Raw genomic sequence first — 21,657 nt, 5'->3', positions numbered from 1 at the left:
TTACAGTATCACAAAGCCTCTATTTGTTGATGGATATAATTGAAAATAATTTTGACTTAAGATTTCTACTTTACCTCTTTTGTTTTATTTTTTTTAATTAATTAATTTTTTTTTATTTCAGTCAACAATACTGTTTATTATATTCAACTACCAAAACAAAACAAAATATAAAGTGTTTAAAATGGGCCAGCTAATAAACACCCATTACTTACTGCATAAGCACTATCAGGAAATATTTTACATCATAAACATTAACTGCTATTCTCACTAAACACAAAGCTGCTTCTCAGTTAATAGTTACTCAGTTCATCCTTCCAACCCCACTCCTTCTTCAACGATAATCATTTTTTTTTTTTTTTACAGTTAACATTTTGATCTTTATTTACATTTCTCTCTCATTCTCTCTCACACACACACACTCCAATATAAACAATTATACGTAAATAGAATCACATATAATATCAAGCTACTAATCCCTAACTTTTCTTTTTTTTTTTTAGTTTATTTATTTTTTGTGTGTGATTTGTTTATTTTATTTTTTAAATGAGGCTTTTAATTAATGTTTGACAGAGCTGATTCAAGTTGAACAGACTAAATTTCTTTAAACAAACTTACTTATACTCCAGAGTCCTTTAAAAACTTAATAGCATTTATACATTGAAGATATTTGATTTTCTTGTAACTAGCACTTCAAATGCAACAAGCACTTGAAGCAACAAGCATTTGACCCAAGAAGTAAAACTTTCTACAGTTCATAACTTTTATAAATAAAATAAATTAAATGTACAGTGAATAAGTTCTCTGAAATATTTAAATATTTCTGCAGGTTTAGTAACATCATAAAATACATTTCAACTAAAATTCACAAATCTAAAAACCTGTTAGGCCTTTTTAGGCGTTTTAAGTTGGAAATGAAGGCCAATGTTACATTGTAATATGCCAAATACAAATAGTACTTAAAATAGCAAATACTACAGTTTGTCCCAAACTTTAAAAACTATTCATGAACTCAACACTGAACTATTGATGGCTATGAGAATTATCTCCTAGCCTTTTTGAAAATTTCAACCCATTTACGTTTAAGGTAATTATTGATAAGTACGATCCCGTAGCCATTTTCTTTATTGCTTTGGGTTCAAGTTTATACACTCTTTCTGTGTTTCCTGTCTATAGAAGATCCTTTAGCATTTGTTGGAGAGCTGGTTTGGTGATGCTGAATTCCCTCAGCTTTTGCTTGTCTGTAAAGCTTTTGATTTCTCCTTCATATTTGAATGAGATCCTTGCTGGGTATAGTAATCTGGGCTGTAGGTTATTTTCTTTCATCACTTTAAGTATGTCTTGCCACTCCTTTCTGGCCTGAAGAGTTTCTGTTGAAAGATCAGCTGTTATCCTTATGGGAATCCCCTTATGTGTTATTTGCTGCTTTTCCCTTGCTGCTTTTAATATTTGATCTTTGTGTTTGATCTTTGTTAATTTGATTAATATGTGTCTTGGAGTATTTCGCCTTGGGTTTATCCTGTTGGGGACTCTCTGGGTTTCTTGGACTTGGGTGATTATTTCTTTCCCTATTTTAGGGAAGTTTTCAACTATTATCTCCTCAAGTATTCTCTCATGGTCTTTCTTTTTGTCTTCTTCTGGGACTCCTATGATTCAAATGTTGGAGCGTTTAACATTGTCCCAGAGGTCTCTAATATTGTCCTCATTTCTTTTAATTCGTTTTTCTTTTTTCCTCTCTGTTTCATTTATTTCTACAATTCTATCTTCTAGTTCGCTTATCCTGTCTTCTGCCTCTGTTATTCTACTGTTTGTTCCCTCCAGAGTGTTTCTGATCTCATCTATTGCATTATTCATTGTATATTGACTCTTTTTTATTTCTTCTAAGTCCTCATTAAATCTTTCTTCCATCTTCTCAATCCTTTCCTCCAGGTTATTTATCTGTAACTCCATTTTGCTTTCAAGATTTTGAATCATTTTCACCATCAAAATTCGAAATTCTTTATCAGGTAAATTCCCTATATCTTCTTCTTTTGTTTGTGTTGGTGGGCAATTATCTTGTTCCTTTACTTGCTGGGTATTTCTCTGCCTCTTCATCTTGCTTATATTGCTTTGCTTGGGGTGGCCTTTCCTTCTTCTTGCAGTTTGTGGAGTTCTCTTTATTATGTAGTTTCTTCGCTGTGTGTGGGGTTGGACGGGTGACTTGTCCGGGTTCCCTGGTTAGGGAAGCATGTGTCAGTGTTCTGGTGGGTGGAGCTGGATTTCTTCTCCCTCCTTTAGAAGACAATGGGCTGCTTTTCTGGGAGCCTGATGTCCTCTGCCAGTATTCAGAAGTTGTTTTGTGGACTTTACTCCGCGTTCAAATGTTCTTTTGATGAATTTGTGGGGGAGAAAGTGGTCTCGCCGTAAAGTGGTCTCGCCGTCTTATCCCTCCGCCATCTTGTTCCTTCCTCCCCAGAACACTGGATTCTTATATTCCACTTGGTCGTGGAGTATCTCTTCCCAGCTGCTCCAGCAAGGTGCAGCCGCTGTACCTTACCTTGGACGAGGGGTATCTCCTCAAATGCTAAATTGTGTACCTTAAATGTGTAAATTTCATCATACTTCAATTATATCAATAAAGATGCTTTTAAAAATCCAATAAAATAATAACAGTAATGTGTGCTTTTTGGCAGCTTACGAAACACTTTGTGATCTTCACAGCACCTGATAGAACTTGACATCTCTTACCTGTACATCATGACCTCTGCTTATACCTACCCTTAAGAGACGTCCCCAAAATAACAAAGAGAGACAAGAGGCAAAAATGATAAATCCACTCTGAGATCAGGTAAAACATGGCAAGTAAAGGCCGAGGGTGAGTGATCTGTTAGGGAGAAGTTGTACAGGTTCTGTCTTGGAAAAGGAAGTAGTCAACTGCCTTCTTAGGGGAAAGTTTCCTGAAAGAAGGAATGTCACAGAAAAATACCTGGTAGGGAGGAAGTGGCAGCAGATTTTTAGACAGGGTGAGGGCTTCCCTGGTGGCTCAGACTGTAAAGAATCTGCCTACAATGTGGGAGACCTGGGTTTGATCCCTGGGCTGGGAAGATCCCCTGGCGGAGGGCATGGCAACCCACTCCAGTATTCTTGCCTGGAGAATCCCATGGACAGAGGAGCCTGGCGGGCTACAGTCCATGGGGTCAAAAAGAGTAGGATACAACTGAGCGACTAAGCAGATAGAGGGTAAATTGGAGGATGACTAGAAAGAGGCCAGCCACGAATCAGTTTGTATGGCTGGGAAATAGTTCCTGAGCGCAGATGCTGTCTCTGGTGGACCCTCCCTGGGGCACTTCCCCAGAGCACACTCGCCCTTGGTTCCAACTGTTGTGGGGGAAAAACTGAGTGTTGCAGCAGTGAGAACTCCCTCTGGCTCTCCAGAGGGAGGAGGACGACGGGTCTCTGTAGTCAGAGAACCATGGCTGTCGCGTGATAGAAGTGCGTTTAGAACTGCAGGCTCTCATAGACCCTCCTCCTGGCTACATCTTCTCCTTCCTCCCCCTACTGTTCCCCTACGTTTCTTTTCCTTCATTCACATATTCAATCCAGCTGATATTCGGTCATGAATACAGTGAGTGCCTAATATGTGCCTAGCCCCCTGGGAGGCACAGGGGATGGCATAATGACAGGCACACAGCTGAGTCTTGAGGATCTCATCAGCCAGTGGGGAGATGCACTGGATAGGATTATCTTTCCCTCCTCTTCACCTGAAGCGGGTTGTAGGGGACTGGGTTTCCCAGAGTAGGTGCCCAGTGAATATTAGCTAAAATGGATTAAAATCCAAGGAGGAGTCATTAGGCAGTCTAAAGCTTCTTCTTCTTTTTTTGGCTGCCCTGGGTCTCCGTTGTGGCATGGGGACTTCTCTAGTTGGGGTGCCAGGGTTTCTCTTGTGGAGCAGGGTTCCAGAGACCGCAGGCTTAGTAGTTGCCAAGCGTGGGCCTCTCTAGTTGGGGCTTAGCTGCCTTGTGGCATGTGGAATTTTAGTTTACCAGGATCTAAACCAAGTCCCCTGTATTGGAAGGCAGATTCTCAACCACTGAACCACCAAGGAAGTCCCCAGACTAAAGCTTCTGAAACAGATAAAATGCCCAAAGCCTGGGCACAAAGATGGTGAGGCAGGAGGTAGATGCCTCCAGCATAAAACAATTGGAGATTCATTCCTTGTGGACCAAAACTTTAATACAAGAATAGCAGGACAATTAAGGAAGGAGGCTGAGCCCTGCCCAGACCACATATTTCTCATTCCTGAAGTCAGGAGACCTCCCTGACCACAGGTGCTCAGAAAGGCTCCTTGGGAATCAAAGGAGTAGTGATGTCAAGGGATGCTCTACCCATAGGCCTTTGCGGTAGAACCCGTCTTGGCTAAGAGATGTGTGCACACGTGGAAGGACACTGAGATATACCAAATATGGACTGTGAACCAGGTAAAGCAAAATGATTGGCCAAGGGGAAACTGGAAGAATTGCCCCATTTAAGTGATCTAAATTGTCAGAAGGGTGGTGCAACACAGGGACTCTCCCTCTGAGTCTGCTGTGTGCCTACCAACACATACTGTACTCTTTTTCCTCCTAATACTTACTTGCTTCACTACTTTCTGTCTTTGTGGAAATTCTTTTCTGCCAATCCAAAGGGCCAGGGCCCTTGTCACTGACCACTGGTCTAGTGGCTAGGATCTGGTTCTTTCACTGCTGCGACCTAATTCCAACCTCTGGCTGGGAACCCAAGCCTTGCTCCAAGCTGTTGCAGTCTGAGGCCATCAACGGTACCTAGGGACAGGGACCTGTCCTCGCCAAGCTGAGGAGGGAATTGATTCAAATGGGAAAATCAGAAGAGTTTAAAGCTTTTAAGTCAGAAAACAGAAAGGTAAGAATAGGGGGCCCAGATTGATTCATTTGAGGCAGAGGAGCCTCTGTGGTAGCATGGTGGGGTAATGAGGGAGTCTGGGGAGTGTTGGGGGTGTGCAATGGGCCCACTGAGGGAACTGAAAAACCTCCATGATTGGATCCTCTGGTCAGCACCTCTCCTCTCTCACTCCTTGGATAGTAACTTTTTTGTTGTTCTGCCCAGGATTAGCCACACCTGGGTCCAGCAACACTGAGATGGGAAACTTAATTACTCAGCAAATACTTATTGACTAGGTGCATGCATGGAGAAGGCAATGGCACCCCACTCCACTACACTTGTCTGGAAAATCCCATGGACAGAGAGGCCTGGTGGACTGCAGCCTATGGGGTCGCTAAGAGTCAGATATGACTGAGAGACTTCACTTTCACTTTTCACTTTCATGCATTGGAGAATAAAATGGCAACCCACTCCACTGTTCTTGCCTGGAGAATCCCAGGGACGGGGGAGCCTGGTGGGCTGCCGTCTATGGGGTCGCACAGAGTTGGACACGACTGAAACAACTTAGCAGCAGCAGCAGCAGCAGGTGCATGCATGCTAAGAGGCTTCAGTCATGTCTGGCTCTTTGCGACACTATGGACTGTAGCCTGCCAGGCTTCTCTGTCCATGGGATTTTGCAGGCAAGAATATTGGAGTGGGTTGCCATGCCCTCCTCCAGGGGATCTTCCTGACCCAGGGATTGAACCCGCATCTCTTACATCTCCTGCCTTGGCAAGAGGGTTCTTTACCACTAGCACCATCTGGCAAGCCCATTGACTAGGTACCAGGCCCCACTGAAAGTGCTGGAGAGAGCGGAGAGAAAACATGTACATCCACAATATACTGAAGGATAAATTGTTAGAAATGGAATTGCTGGGGCTGTGTACATGTGCATTTAAAAAGTTTCTCAATATTGTCAAATTGATGTACAAAGTTTATTACAGCCTGGATGCCTGTTTCTGGATGTGTAATTTTTTTTTAAATTTTACTGAAGTATGGTTGATTTGCAAAGTGTTAATTTCTGCTTTCAACAAAGTGATTGTTATACATATATATAATTTTTTTACAGTCTTTTCCATTATGGCTTATCCCAGGATATTGAATATAGTTCCCTGTGCTATACAGTAGGACCTTGTTGTTTGGATGGGTGTATCCCTCTAACCAGGGGGATAATTGCTACACAGTGGATTCTCCCTGACTGCAGTCTTCCCACTAGCCCACGAAGATCCTGAGTTGCTGTCCGCCAAGGCCAGAAAAGGTGTACCTTCACAGGAGGTGTTTTCTTTAGCTGTGGAGAGGTGATCCTTCTCCAAGATAGGTGCTATTTGGGGAGATTCTGAGTAGGGGTGGAAGGCTCTCTATGACCAGCAGGAAAGAGGAGCTGAGGAAATGCTGTTTCAAAAAGATGCCTGTGAGAGGAAGGGACCAGAAACTGACATCATCAGGGATCACTTTGTTCAGGCATGGCCACCAAGTGTAGCTGCCCTGTTCCTGGCTGTGACTGGACTGGAGGGGAGAAAGATTTGGCGAGGTTTTTGTGTACAGCAATGTGTTAACACTGTTAGTGTGACCCCAGCGCCTGGCAGGAACAGAGACATGTGGTCTGTTTGCACACTGCGCTGACCCTTTCACCTGAGCTGCTCAGCGCATGATCCTCCTTCCTGGAGCTAGACAGCTGTTAGGGTCAGGGAGCAGCTTCAGAGACCTAGAGGACTGGGATGGACATAGGAAAGATCCAGGATGTCTCAGCAGTGAATCTATGTCTTGGTTTCTAGGACTGTCTGATTTAGAAATTCTGTCCCACAAGTTCACCAATACCTGTCAGACCGGGTGTCCCAGTTTTTGATTTGGAAAATGCACTCTGTTTCCCCGGTAATGGAGAAGGGGAAGGCAGCAGTTCTTTCATTCCTCTTATCTAAGCGAGAGATAGTGGGGGCAGGGCGGGGCGGGGAGCACGAGCAGCAGAGATGGCCCCAGCCTTGCGCTAGAATCTCTCATTGAATTCTCCGCTCTGTGCGCCCAGGTAAGTGTATGAGTGGTGGTGACTGACGCAAGGTGGTGACTGACCCCTTCTAGCCCCACCTGCTCACGCGGTCCTCCGCCCTATCCCACTCACAGTGGGAGGTACCATCTATTAGTCTGCTCTCGGCCTCGCTCCACCAGCTAAATGAAGAAGGTCCACGTGCAAATGGGCAAGCAGTCTTGCAAAAAGCAGGTCTAAGCAACTGGGTTCGATGTGGCCGATTTCAAGCTGCCAGGATACGGAGGTCAGTTTCTTCCAAAGCGAGATGGGAAGGAGACTCTGGGTCCCCAAGGCTGCGATACAACCCGTTCGGCCAACATCCCAGCCCCCACTCCTCAGCACCCCAACGCAGCGGCTCTAGGCCCACCTCCTAAGCGATCAGGCCATGGCCCCCAGCCTCGTATGTTCCCCTCCCAGCGTAGCCCGGCCCATCTCCCCACCGGAGGCCCCGCCCCCGACCCCTCCCTGGCTCCGCAGGCTCAGGAGAGGCGGTGCCCGCCAGCCTTCCGGGACAGACGCACCAGCGGGACTACAAGTCCCAGCAAACCCTGGGGCCTGGCCTCGGGGGCGGGGCTATGTCAGGCAGCGAATTGGGAGGAACTCTGGCGCTCAGGCTAGGGAATGCGTGTGGCCAATGGCCCGGCGGCTCGCGCTGTGTGCCGATGGGGGCGGGGAGAAGCCTGCCAGCGCCCGGACAAAAGCCTGGTCCCCGGCGGCTGCGGGAGGCTGGAGCGCTCCTAGCAGTGGGCGGTGACTTGGGGCCTGTAGACTGAACGCCGCGCATAGACTTTCTCGGAGAGGTGAGTGGCGGACGGCTGTTTTCGCGAGATGGACCCCACCTGGTCCAGGAGCTTCCTGCTTCCCTCCCCCAACCCGGAACCGCCTCCCTCGAAACCGGCTTGGGGCTCACGCGCGCTCCCTGCACCTGCTTGGAGTTTTGGGGGTCTTAGTTTTAGCTTAGCCTTCGCTGGGATCCCGGCCGGTGGCCTCGTGTCGCCCTCCCCTCCCCCGCCCCAACTCCTCCACATTCTAGTTCCCGGAGTTTGCACAAGGCTGGCCGCCGTTGTTGCCTGCCTTCCCTCCGTCGTACTACATCGCCCCTAGCTGGCTCCCCTCATTCCCACCCCGGGACTAGTCGCCGAGCCTCATCGGGCTTTCTGTGGCCACCTCTTGCCCCGATCTGGGTCCCCCTACCCCCGCCATCGGATGCCGGGCAAAGGAGGTAGAGCGGTGGCTAGCCTCCCCACTCCTACTCCTCACCAGTAGGTTCAGGCCCTTCCTTTTAGTTCTGTGGAGAGTCGACTGAGCCCCGCGCCAAAGTGGAGGGAGCGAGCAGGGCGCGCAGCCGCCGAGGACCACACTTGACAGGGCCGCCCCAGGCCTTGCCACGAGGACCTATCCTTGGATGGGCGGCGCAGGGAGGACCCTCCTCGCTCTGGGGGTGCCGTCAGGCCCAGCAGCTAAGCGACAGATGGCCGGAGTGCCCATCTTGGCGTTGATGCCGAGCTTGGCCGAGACAAGGTCCTCCAGGGGCTGGAGGATGCTGCCGCCACCCTCCTGTCGGGCTTGGCAGAGGGCCAGTCCCAGCGCCTGCTGCCCTCTCCAACCTTGGCGGATACCAAGGAGTTCTGCCATTAGGTGGTCCTCCGGAGTCTGCCTGGGAAGAGGACTTTGCAGGGGGAAGCAGTGCATAGCACAGTTCGGTCAACCAGCCCACTCCTCTCTCCACCCTTTAACTTTGCACTGTTCAGCCAGCTCGGATCATTGGATTTCTGAAATTCTGAAATGTTGGGTGAAGGACAGCTGGTAGACCCAGCTGCCCAGAGGGGTGTTTTCACTTCTTAAAGAGCTGCTGCTTCTTTAAAAAAAAAAAAAAATTTAAAGAGCTTCTTAAACAGCTTGGAAGATGGTAATGGGAACAGCTCTTGAGCTCAGCTGGGTGGTAGGTATCTCCACCCACCTTCTCCACTGTGTTCGCTGCAGTAGGGGACCCTCAGAATTTTGCCCCTCTCTTTACTCCAGGGATTGCCTGGCCTTTCCAAAAAAAAAAAAAAAAAACACTCCTGTGGATACTAACCTTAAAATAAGTGCTCTTTGTCCTTCTCACAGAGACCCTACATAGCATCCCAGTGTCTCCTCTCCACTGGCTGTGTCCCAGGGGTACAGTCCTGGGGAACAGACTCCTTTCATTCAGCCTTCCCTGTGGGCTACTTCTGCCCTCCGTGGCTGCTGTGGATGAACTCAATTCTGGGTCACTTATCCTGTCTGCAGAAAAGACCCCATTCAGCTCAGAAGGGCCCTCCTTTTGATTGAGAGAATGTGTGTGTGTGTGTGTGTTCAGGTCCCCTGGCATGATTTTCCCCAAATTTACCTAGGTAACAGTTCCTGGGACCCCAGAGTGGACCCCTAGGATCTTAGCTCTGCCCTGAAACCATCTCTGACCAGTCTGACAGCATATTCAGTCATTCAGTTACTGGGGAGGCAGCCCAAGACTCCACAGTGTGTGTGTGTGTGTGTGTGTGTGTTGTGTTCCCAGCCCAGACTGGTTTACACTTTAAGTCCCTTTGTCACTTGAGCCAGTGTTCTTAGCTATGGGTCTCTGGGCTGTCAGATCATGGTCACAGGTCACCATCTTGAAGGGATAAGCAAAATCGGCTATGTGTACATTTTTCTGGGCTTTTATTCTGGTGAGAGTCTGAGACCTCAAATAGGTTAAGATCCACTACCCTCAAGAGACTCCCCCAAATGATTAAACTTGTGATTTATCTCCACCCAGTCCACTCCCTGGCTTTGTGAGCCTTCTTACCCTGTCTTGGTAAATATGCAGAGGCCAGATTCTTTCCCTGTCTTTTTACTCTGTCCTAAAAATTCTCTGTCTTGGCCTTGAGAGGGCCTGCCCCATCTATGCCAAAGTGCTCTGGTGGCCAGTCTGTGTTTTGGTGAGCTGGCAAAGCTTTTCTATCCTGTGCCATTCCCCTGTTGTCTGCTCTCCCATCCCTCTCCTCAGCACCAGACAGAGATGAGTTCTTGGATCTGAGATCTGAACTAAGGCTCAAAGAAATTGTGATTTTTTTTTTCAACTGCAGAAGGTCCCTTTTCTCATCCAGGTTCTTTCCAAAGTTGGGTCTTTGTATGGGGTGGGGGGTCGTTGTTCTGGGAGTGTCTCTCTGCTGGAGAGGCTTAGCCAGGGTTGGGGGGGCGGGGGGTGCCTTCCTTTCTCTTGGAATTTGTGATCAGCTTGTGACTGATGTGTCCTAACCACTAAGGGTGGTCAGTGGCTGCCCTCTCCTTTATCTGCTTGATCTGCCCTGGGTTGCAGTCTGTTTGGGAGCGGGTAGGGGCACATGTACCCATCTGATTTCAGGACCAGTTTTTCTGGTCTGAGTCAAGAAGGTTGGGAAATGGAGCTGGAGTGGGTGAGGGATGGCAGGGTATGGGCCGTGGGGCTGGTTGAGGCGTCTCCTTTGGAAACTCCTATTGAGAAGGAGCCGGAAGTCATCCCAGGGGAAGGCTAGAAAAGGGAACATTTCCTTTGAGCCTCTTCCCAGCTACCCGCCTTTGGGCCAGACACCAGACTGAATGCATCCTTTGTGCCTTGCTGGAGGAGAGCTGGGAGGCTCAGCCAAGCCAGGATTAGAACCTGAAGCCCAATCTGTCGAATTGGGAAGGAGGTGCAGAGTGGCCCCAGAAACTCTGGCCTTCCCTGACCTGGAAATGGAGAGACCAACCTTCCTATGTAAAGCAGCCAGCCCTTCAGCTCCACCCTCCTTTATTTACATTTGGCTTTTCTCTCCCAGTAAATTCAACAACCTCAATTCTGGATCTTTGTCAGAGAGATAGGAGTGACTTTTCCTGAGCCGGCCAAGCTGTTGGCATGAATGATTTAGTTTCCTTTCCCTTCCTGTCTCCCCACTCTTTATCTCCCCAAATTGCTCCAGGTACTACCCCAAGGGAGAAGGGGTGTGTCAGGACAAAGTGACAGGGCGGGAAGGTGAAGTTGTCATCACAGACCCTTCTATGAGGTGAACGGGGGAAATGGCCTGGCTCCTGGACAAGGGGTCTTTTCTCTCGGGCTGACTGTGGGGTTTTCTGGGGACCAGGAGTGAGAGGGTTTGAGTTCAGCCTCGGGACCCCAGCATATTAATTAGGCTTCTTGGGCAAGTTGTCTTAACCCCTCTGAACTGTTATTCCTCATCTAAGAAATAGGGCTGTGGGAACTTCCCTGGCAGTCCAGTCCAGTGGTTAAGAATCTGTGCTTCCACTGCGGAGGGCATGGGTTTGATCTCTGGTTGGGGAACTAAGGTCCTGCGTGCCACGTGGTGTGGCCAAAAATAAAAATAAGAAATAGGACTCTCAATCTCTACACACCTCCCTACACGTGACCCAGGATGGCTTCTGCCTCTCTTTCCCCAGCTCTGGGTCAGTTAGAAGTGACCGGTATGGGTGGTTCCCAGAGAGGACTCTGTTTTGCTCTAAATGAGTAGCTCGATGACTCAGTGGGGTGGGTGGAATGCACTGAAGGTCACAGTTCCCCTGCCCTGTGTCAGCTCTGAACTTCGGTGGGAGTCTGGTGTCCTGGGAGAAATGAGCTCTGACATAACTCTTGCTCTTCACTTCTGGGGGGCTTGGTCCTGCGTGAGGCTAAATAGACTTGCTTATCCAGCCTTTGGGCTGGTGATGTGTGTGAGTGTGTGAAATGAGTGCGTCTGAGTGCGTTGGAGACCAGACGTGGAGGAGGGGTAGGGCCAGTCTTACACTATTTAGCTGTGTTCCCTGCAGGTCACAGAACTGGAGGGTGCATTTCAGGGTCTTTGTGCCCATCTCGGGTTGGACAGGCACTCCAGTTTGGGTCACATCCCTGCTATTCATGGTCTCCCCACCCAGCTTTCTTTGCTCCAGGGTGAATGTTCGTGAATGTGCTCTTGGGTGAGCTAGTTTGCCTAGAGAGTAGAGGCCACAAGTCCCCGGGGAGGTAAATGCCACCTTTGTTTTTCTCTACCCTCTGTCCTCACCCATCATTTCCCAGTCCACACTCTCTGTGGTCAGTGCTGTTTGAGATCTCCCTTCCATCCTTCCTTCTGGGGCAGCCCTCTTCTCCCTCTGGAGAAGCGCTGAGATCAGGTTTTATGGTCTGGGGGCAGCTGGGTGGGGGTCTGTCCTGCTGGAGAAGATAGCGCCTCCATCTCCCCACCCTCTCTGACCAGCCCCTCTCTTCCCAACAGGTAGCGCAGGGCCTTCTGTAGCCATGTCGGCCAAGGCAATTTCCGAGCAGACAGGCAAAGAACTCCTCTACAAGTACATCTGCACCACCTCGGCCATCCAGAACCGTTTCAAGTATGCCCGGGTCACCCCTGATACAGACTGGGCCCGCCTGTTGCAGGACCACCCGTGGCTGCTCAGCCAGGTGAGCACCCCCCCGCCGGCCCCTCCTCCAGGCCCAGATGTCTCCTCAGAACATGTGATGGCAGATGGCCGGCCTGGGTGGGCAGGGTGCAGGGGGCTGAGCGTGTTTTGTGTTCAGCCCAGCGTGCTGCATGCTGAGGTCCCCTGGCAGTGTGTACAGAGCCTGGATTGGAACTGGACAGACTGGAGTCTGGGTGGTGGCTCTCTGGTTATTAACCATGTGGCCTGAGGCAGGCCATTTCACCTCTCTTGAGTTTTAGATTCCCCATCTGTCAAATGGGCATACCACTCACCCTGTGAATTTAAGGACTAGTAATAATACCTGGAAAGTCTTTGGTCTGCTGCCTGGCATTTGGTAAATGCTCCGTAAAAAGCTTCTGCCCCATCAGGAATATTTCAGGGCCGTGAGGAAATGCGATGCTGTACTTGGTGTAGAATGGCTGATAGAATCCACCCGGAGTAGGGGATCCTCTCTGTAGATCTATTTAGACGTCTCTGGAAGGTCCCAGAAAACTAGGACCAGTGAGGGGGGCGAGTAGGAGGGTGTTCAGGGATGCAATTTTCCTTTCGTTATGAGACAGCCCAAACCCCAGACCACAAAGGGAGTTGGTAAACTTCCTGGTACTGAGGTTTGTGAGCAGTGGCTAGGGACCGCTTGTAGATCTTGTAGATGGGGTTCAAGCACAGGGATAGGGTTGACCAGATGTCTTCTACGGTACTTTGTCACCCCAGGGCTCTGTCTTTCTATCCTTTCTTTTTGGAATGTGGGTGCCAGTCATATTCTGAGGTGTTGCATGAAGCTAAGATACCACATAGGGAGGGTAGGAAATCCTTTACTCATTCAGCAGGTATTCAGTGAGCACCTACTATGTGCCAGACCCTATCCTGAGCCAGGACAGCTCTAGATTCCTGGTTGTCAAAGATGTTGGCTGGGATAGGTGAAGGAAGCTTCTGGGAGCTGACCTTGAAGATGGGTGGAATTTACTTTGGGGGTGGGGTGAATTGGAAGCCACCCAGGCTATCCTGTGCTTTGGGGCCCTAGACTATTACCTTTTAACTCTCCCCTTTCCTTCTTTGCTCTAAATACAAACCCGTCTTGGAAATTCCCTGGTGGTCCAGGAGTTAGGACTCCAGGCTCTCAATGCCAAGGGCCTGGGTTCAATTCCTTGTCTGAGAACTAGATCCCACAAGCCACATGGCTCAGCCAAAACACAAAACAAACAAACCAACTCTCTTGTTCCAGAGCTTGGTGGTCAAGCCAGACCAGCTGATCAAACGGCGTGGAAAGCTGGGCCTAGTTGGGGTCAACCTCAGTCTGGATGGAGTCAAGTCCTGGCTGAAGCCACGCCTGGGACAGGAGGCTACAGTGAGTCTGGGTGTAGAGTTGGGGTGGATGTGCTGTGGTAACAGAAACAAACACGATTGCTTTCAGATCTGCAACCATATGGATCACCCCCTCAACTGGTCCAATTGCAGCATGGGGAGGGCAGGAGTCCTGCAGAGCTGGCTTATGTAGTAGGGCCAGTTGGATGCTCATTCCGAGCTCCTCTGACAGGGAATAGTGAGATGTGCTGTACAAGTAGAAGTAATACAGGGACTTCTGCGGTGGTCGGGGAAGTAAGATCCCATGTGCTGCGGGGCAGTTGAGCCTGAGGAACCCGAGCCAGGCCGAAATAGTCTGTTCTTTTAACAGCAGTCATGGAGATGGGACTCTGAGACCTACTCTGGGAACTCCTTTCTTTTCAATTACCAGAAAGGGTAGGGTAGCTCACCATGACCTGCATACATAAGAGGGACGATAAAGAAAAAAAAAAACTTGAAAAGAGATGCAGAATCATTTAGGCAGAAACGATCTTGGGCCAAGAATCTAGGAGAAGACAGTTAATACTGAAGAGTCAATTCAGTTCTTGTCTTCTCCCAGCTTGTTGATTAATTTCAACTCTGTAGGTGAGAGTTGAAGTGAAATATGGCTTAGGAAGGCTAAGTGATGCCCAGAAATAAAATTGCATTTCTTTTTCTTCTCCCCAAGGGAGCTGGAGAACTGAAGGGAGGGAGTGGACCAAGGCTTAGTTTAAGCTGGGGAGGATGTGCTGTCCACCTGGCTTTGTCCCATCTGGGGTGACTGTGGATCAGGGTTGAGCTGTTCTCTAACTTGATCTCCCCAGAGTAGGATGAGGGTGGTGATAGAGCCATTTTCCTCTTTACCCGGGCTTCCTTAAATCAGCTCTTCTTGTTTATTTCCCATTTCTGGCTCTCCTGGATAAAGAGGGATCCCTGAAATTATACACGGGCTTGAGGGTGGAGGAATCTTGACTTTCATGCCCCCAGGCCTTTGGGGAGAGGACAGCAGGGTTGGGGGGGCTGAGCAGTGTCCACAGGGAGGTCCTCATGCTTCCTTCTTAGCTGGCTTTTGTCAGGGGGTGGGGGGAGACGCTGGGGACGTCTGAGCTGGCAGCAGTGTCAGCCCAGGCAGGAGCGGCTCATTACCTCTGATGGATCACCGTCTGGTCCCTGACTCAGCAGTGACGCACACATGGGCGGGTGGGGGCTTCGCGACACGTGGGGAGGGATGGTGAGGGCTGTCTCGCCTCGGCTGCCGCCAGGGACCCACTCAGACTGATTAGCTCTGCAGGCCTGTTGTCGTCAGCAGGGAAAGTCTGTGCGGAAAAGTTTTCCCTGTCAAGCTGCATTCTCTCTCCCTTCCCAGCCACCCCTTGCGCCTGAGACTGGGTCTCCCTGCCTGAGCCCTGGGATCAATAACCTTGATTTGTCCGAGCACGTGATCTGTGGGACAGCAGAGGGGTAGAGGCTCCGGATCGCTGCTCTTGGGGGGGTGGGGCCACATTGCAGCTCATTTGTCACCCTCCAGAGGAGGCAGAAAAGAAGGTGCGAGACATTTTAGAAGTGTCAAAATGTGGAAGAGGGGGTCTCATGAAGACTTCTTTAGTGTAAGGGTCTGTGACCCCATTGCCCTAGTTTCTGGAAAGATCTCTCTCTGGCAGATGCTGTGGCCGTGCTGGGGTCCCACCTCTGATGTGGATGATGTGGGTGAGGCGGAAGGAACAGAGGGTCATCCTTCCTCTTGCCCCGGGAGCAAGGCGTGCCGTCCACCTGAGCTGTATCTCCTTCCATCTCTATAGGTTGGCAAGGCCACAGGCTTCCTCAAGAACTTCCTGATCGAACCCTTCGTCGCCCACACTCAGGTATATGTGAGGTGGCTCCCAGCTGGGTCTTCACCCTCTGGGAGCATTGTGCCTGTTGATACTAAAATGATGAAAGGAGAAACCAAGCTGCTGGAGAAAAGTCAGAGCAACCAAAGTCTCTGAAGCTGCACTTTTAGGGTCTGAGGGTGCTGCAGAGCAGGGAGTTCAGAGATGAGGGGAAGGGCTTAGTTTGCAGCAGAAAGGAAACAGCGCTGGTAACAGAGGGGACTTCCCAGTGTTGGAGTGAGAAGGACTTGAAGGGAGGATCTTTCCCCCAGAGCAGGTCACATTGGCCCCAGTCTGGACTGTCAGCCAGCAAGGCAGTGGCCTCTTGTCCTTGAGGTCTCACCCGGTGGGAGATGTCTGTGGGGTTTTAGAGATCACACTATTGGGGCTGGGCCCCTCACCCGTGTGGTGCCCTCTTCCCTCATAAGGAGGAGGAGTTCTACGTCTGCATCTATGCTACCCGAGAAGGGGACTATGTCCTGTTCCACCACGAGGGTGGGGTGGACGTGGGAGACGTGGATGCCAAAGCCCAGAAACTGCTCGTCGGCGTGGATGAGAAGCTGAATCCCGAGGACATCAAGAAACACCTGCTGGTCCACGCCCCCGAAGACAAGAAAGAGTTGAGTGAGAGGGACAGCAGGGCGGTGGTGGGGTAGGAACAGGGAAGGCCGACAGCTCAGGGTACAGGAGGGCGAGCGGAGTGATCTTCCCTGTCTGGGCACTGCTACCCCGCCCCAGCCTTTGGCTGGAAGATGGGGAGCAGCCAGCAGTCACAGCCCCTCCCCGTCCCCAGGAGGAATGTGGGGGCAGTGGGGAGGTGGCTCAGACTGAAATGTCCATCAGCATCCCTCACCTCCTTGCCCCCGTCTGTCTGGCGTGGGTCCCGCTCCTGCTCCATGCCTGACAACCTCTTTCCGCCTCAGTGGCTGAAGAGTGACATCCGGGGAGCAGGGTTTGGAGAGGAGAGGGAGGGGTCAGCAGAGCGGGTGCTGGGGATTGGAGCTGTCAGTAGCAGTGAGAGATGCAGCTGAGCCCACTCTCTTGTGAACTGACGGTCCCTCTCTGCCTCCCCGCTCTAGAATTCTGGCCAGCTTTATCTCCGGCCTCTTCAATTTCTATGAGGATCTGTACTTCACCTACCTCGAGATCAACCCCCTTGGTAACTATCTCTGCTGGGGTGGGCCAGAGGGCAGCGCAGAGAGGTGTGTGGGGGCAGAGGGATTCCCCAGGCTCCTGTTTCCGAGCTCTCAGGAGGCCATGATCATCCTTCTGTTGCACCAACTCCAGTTTCTTTTGTGATGGGGAAGTCCTGGTTATGGTCTGATTCTGCTCGGTGGCTCTTCCTGCCAGTGGATCAGGCTGTTCTCCCGGGAGCTGGGCTGCCCCTGTGTCTGCCTGACCAGTCAGACCCTCCCTTCCTCTTGGTGCCTCAGAGGTCCCCCTCCCCTCCACCCGCTCCAGGAGTTAGTCAATCATTGACTCCCCACAGCTGGAAACACCTTGGTGAAGGCTCTCGGGTTGTGCAAGAGGCAGGTGGTGTGGGCTGGCTCTGGCCAGAGCTTCTGAGGTCAGACTCCTGATTCAGATTCCAGCTGGGGGATGTAGCCCCTCTCATGGACCAGATGGCTCTGTGCTAACTAAATTAGCTCAGTGGCCCTGGGTAAAGGGAAGTGGACTCCAGCGAGGTGGCAGTAAATGAATTCTGCTGGTGGGGGGCCCGGTACACCCATAGCTCCCCTTCTTCCCACTTCTCGCTGGAGCCTAAGGGACCCTGGGGTGCCCACCCAGGGGCCTTAGAAATTGTGCTTGAAACACTTTTTTTGTTTTTAAATAGCAGAGTTGTGGATGGGTGAATGGTTAATGCTTAAAAATTGCCATGGCAACTAAAAGAGGATTCTGCCCTAATATCTACAGACAGGGAGTGGGGATGGTCTTGTAGAATTTGTTTTTCCTTGAATGAGGGAAAAGCTGTGTCTCCATAAGAATCAACCTGGTTTCTTGTTGAGCTGGAGAGTCGTGAGGCCTGGGGGGCCTCACAGGGGTGGTGTGTGGAAAAGCCTGGAGGGGGTTGGAGGTGGACGGTCATCTCTGCTAGGACCTGTGTCCGATCGCCTCTTCTTTTCTTAAAGTCGTGACCAAAGATGGCGTCTACGTCCTTGACTTGGCCGCCAAGGTGGATGCCACTGCCGACTACATCTGCAAAGTGAAGTGGGGTGACATAGAGTTCCCGCCCCCCTTTGGGAGGGAGGCTTACCCAGAGGTAAGGCTGCTGTTGGGAGGAGACTGACAGTGAGGGGGGCCCGGGCGGGGTGACTAATCTCAGATGAGCGTTCCCCCCACCCCCTTGTGAGCTATATATTTGGCAGGAAAGGAAGGTCGAGCCATTTAATTTTCTTAAAACCCCAAAGGAGGTGGGGGTGGGAGAGAGCCAAGCCTCTGAATCCTGGCCAGAAATCCTTTTAGACTCCTCTCTCAATCAACCTCCCTGGACTCATAACTTGATTTGTTGTTTCTCAGTAATTCCAAGTGGCTCCCCCTGATCCTGTCAGGAAGATAGTTGTCTTGGCCACTTGCTGAAAATTTTAATTGCTGCTTCCCACCCCATCCTCTGAGAGGTCCTCACAGCAGGATCAGGCGTGTGTGATAGAACCTAGGCCAGGGGAAGAGTCTGGGCTAGGGGGACGGATAGGGCCTGGCCGGCTGGGGGAGGGTGGCACGTAATGAATTAGGCAGGAAGATGCTGGGGGTGGGGCCAGGGTAGAAGCAAGTGACTTAGCGGGACTTAAAAATCAGAGAGAAAGGAATTGGAAAGTTTGTTTTCAGGCAGTGACTGGCCATAGATGGTTTTGGTGCTTATAGACAGCATCCCATGAGGCCCCACACAAACCCTTCTTCCTGACCCTGTGACGACAACGGAGGCCCTTTTCCTACTGCTCCAGGGGAAAGGGAGGGGTCCTGGGATCTGCAGCCTGGTGAAGGGGGTGCCCCCAGGGCCCACCTGTTGCTCTCCGGTCCCCAGGAAGCCTACATCGCAGATCTGGATGCCAAAAGTGGGGCAAGCTTGAAGCTGACTTTGCTGAATCCCAAGGGGAGAATCTGGACCATGGTGGCCGGAGGGGGTGCCTCTGTTGTGTACAGGTGACTGAAGGGGCTGCTGAGGGGCTGACGGTCGGGTCCCCTACAGGCTTCCCACTTGTGGCCTGAATCAAGCCCCTCACCATGGAGCTTGACCCCCAACTCCGGTGCAGAGCAGGAACCCTCGGGGCATCCCAGAAAGGCCTACCCATAATGTCTCCAAAACTGTCTTCTTTGCTTCAAAATTAAAGTTTTAGTTTTAATTCTTACTATTAGTAATAACGTGCTCCATTCAGAGGTGCAACAGATAAGAGAATGAACCAGGTCGTGTCCCCACCCGTTGCCCTAGTGTGTCACCATAGTGTGTGTCCTTCCAGCTGTTTCAGCACCTGTATCAATAGTCATAGGCTTCCCTGGTGGCTCAGCAGTAAAGAATCTGCCTGCAATGCAGGAGACTTGGGTTTGATCCCTGGGTCAGGAAAAATCCCATGGAGGAGGGAACAGATACCCACTCCAGTATTCTTGGCTGGAAAGAACGGACAGAGGAGCCTGGCAGGCTACAGTCCATGAGGTCGCAAAGAGTCGGACACGACTTAGTGCCTAAGCAACAGCAATGGTTATATTTTCACACTTCATAAAGATGTCACGTAGGGCTGGCAGGGTGCTCCCCTAGGAGGGTCTGACACAGCACAGTTAAGGAGATCCAACCAGTCCATTCTAAAGGAGATCAATCCTGGGTCTTCATTGGAAGGACTGATGCTAAAGCTGAAACTCCAATACTTTGGCCACCTCATGTGATGAGTTGACTCACTGGAAAAGAGTCTGATGCTAGGAGGGATTGGGGGTAGGAGGAGACGTGGATGACAGAGAATGAGATGGCTGGATGGCATCACCAGCTCGATGGACATGAGTTTGAGTGAACTCCGGGAGTTGGTGATGGACAGGGAGGCCTGGCGTGCTGTGATTCATGGGGTCGCAAAGAGTCGGACACGACTGAGCGACTGAACTGAACTGAACTGATGACTGGTGAGGGGTTTGAGGGTCCGAGGGCCGAGAAGTTGCTTCCAGAGGTGGCCTGGTCTCAAGGCTTCAGGGGTTTCTGTGTGGCCCCCTGCAGGCACCGGGCTGCTCCCTTTTGCCAGCACTGACTTCCCTGTCTCCCTGGCAGTGACACCATCTGTGACCTGGGGGGTGTCAACGAGCTGGCCAACTATGGGGAGTACTCGGGCGCCCCCAGCGAGCAGCAGACCTATGACTATGCCAAGACGATCCTCTCCCTTATGACCCGCGAGAAGCACCCAGATGGTGAGACACGAGCTCTTCCTTGGCCCGGCCCAGTGTCCTGGGATGGGAAGAGCTGTGGCTGGGCTGGGAGGAACGAGGTTGGCCCGGTCCTTTGCAACCTGGGGCTCATCGTTTAACTTCTGGACCGAGGTTGCCCTGACTTTGCAGCGGGCAGTGACAGCACCTGTCATTCCAGGGGCTCCAAGCGGGTGAGGAAGGGGTGGATACATGAAGTCCTATGAGCAGGTGCGAGGGAGGCGGCAGCGGAGGTAGTGCCGGCGGTGTGCTTTTGCTGACTGCTATAAATTCAGTTCTTCGTGGCCTGTTTACGCCTTTATTCTTCAGGCTGTGTGGTTCCCAACTTCCCTTTACCACTTGGACTGTATTTTGGGACTATAGATACTGATTCCCCTTCCCATGAGCCAGACAGAGTCCCACCAGGGGTGTCCAGAAACCACGCTGGGTTTCTTGATACCAGCTAGGAATGATGCCGAGACTCTGTGGGTTTGGATTAACCACCTGCTCGGTGGCGTAGGTAAGGGAGGGTCGAGCTGATAAAACTAAATCGGGAGAGACCAGCTTGCTCCCCACCTCTGCACTGGTGTCTTCTAGCAATTGGGGGACCTCAGTTGGATTTCTGATAGATGCCCAAGTCTACCTTTCTAACCCTTTTTTGACTTCTCTCTTGCTCCAAATCCAGGCAAGATCCTCATCATCGGAGGCAGCATCGCAAACTTCACCAATGTGGCTGCCACATTCAAGGTAACCAGCTGCAAGGGAACATGGTGGGTTGGGGGGAAGCAGGGAAGGGAAGTTTCTGTAAGATTGGGACAGAAGCAGATCTCCATGAGTTACCCAGGCCAGGGTGGGGGCGGTCTTGACCTAAGGATGCAGAAGACCCTGGGATGGATCTCTCTAAAGCTGTGTGTCTCTCTGGACAAGCAGCTGACCCTCTCTGAGTTGTAATTCTCCCATCTACAATGTGGGGAGAAGGTGAATTTCTTCCTTTCCTGTTTCAGTTCTTAAAGAACTGGCATGATTGACCCCATTTGCAACATTCCGTTGTAAGACTGGGTTCTCTGCACCTCCTGGTGTCTTGTCTCCCAGTCATCTGCCCCTTTTCCAGAAGGTTGGCATGACGAAGTGTTTGACGCCCTGGGGTGCAGGGCTTCTGCTTATCCAGTCAGAGGCTAGTCATCCTGGGTCTCTGTACATAGGTCAGGGCCATGGGCACCAGTTTAAAGAAAGTGTGACTGCCAGTAAGAAGAATGAGAGCTCACATGTCTCCAGACTCCTCCCCTTCAAGGTGGCTGCCTCAGGAGGCCACTTGTTATCCCAGACTGTCAGGTGCTCAGGGCAGCTGTTCAGAAGAACGTCGGCCATCTGGTAGTTCCATATAAACTTGGAGAATAATACATAGATTGAGACTTCCCTGGCAGTCCAGTGGCTTACGACTACATGCTCCCAATGCAGGGAGCCTGGGATCGATCCCTGGTCAGGGAACTAGATCCCCCATGCTGCAGTAATGAAGATCAAAGATCCCTTGTGCCTCAACTAAGACCTGGCAAAGCAAAAAAAAAAAAAAAATCAGAAGTATATATTATTTAAAAAAAGAAGAATGCTTAAATAAATGTCAGTCTTGGAAGTCTGAGCTATCAAAGAGCAGAGGACAGGGCCTTGTCAGTCTTACCTAAAATAGGTCCCTAATTGGACCTGATTCAACAAATAAATCTGACACAGGTGGATCTCAGC

At 50.7% G+C, this 21,657-nt stretch overlaps 1 protein-coding gene across 3 annotated transcripts in view; it reads left to right on the top strand.

The window, feature by feature from the left end:
- The first annotated feature begins 7,594 nt into the window (after positions 1 to 7,594).
- Positions 7,595 to 21,657, top strand: part of ACLY (ATP citrate lyase) — a 42,611-nt gene continuing 28,548 nt past the window's right edge. For all 3 annotated transcript variants that reach the window (XM_055407858.2, XM_055407857.2, XM_055407856.2), the window contains exons 1-10: positions 7,595 to 7,734; positions 12,157 to 12,338; positions 13,581 to 13,703; positions 15,478 to 15,540; positions 15,975 to 16,165; positions 16,626 to 16,705; positions 17,676 to 17,806; positions 18,566 to 18,684; positions 19,790 to 19,926; positions 20,606 to 20,667. In XM_055407858.2, coding sequence (XP_055263833.1) covers positions 12,180 to 12,338; positions 13,581 to 13,703; positions 15,478 to 15,540; positions 15,975 to 16,165; positions 16,626 to 16,705; positions 17,676 to 17,806; positions 18,566 to 18,684; positions 19,790 to 19,926; positions 20,606 to 20,667 — 1,065 coding nt within the window. In that variant the 5' untranslated portion in view covers positions 7,595 to 7,734; positions 12,157 to 12,179. The remainder of the gene's footprint in view (positions 7,735 to 12,156; positions 12,339 to 13,580; positions 13,704 to 15,477; positions 15,541 to 15,974; positions 16,166 to 16,625; positions 16,706 to 17,675; positions 17,807 to 18,565; positions 18,685 to 19,789; positions 19,927 to 20,605; positions 20,668 to 21,657) is intronic.

This window comes from Moschus berezovskii, chromosome 20 (assembly GCF_049115385.1).
Source record: "Moschus berezovskii isolate FMDL1 chromosome 20, NW_MosBer_1.0, whole genome shotgun sequence".
In the NCBI taxonomy this organism is placed as follows: Eukaryota; Metazoa; Chordata; class Mammalia; order Artiodactyla; family Moschidae; genus Moschus; species Moschus berezovskii.
Note: the sequence above shows the minus strand (reverse complement) of the source record. Positions and strands in the feature narration are given on the sequence as shown.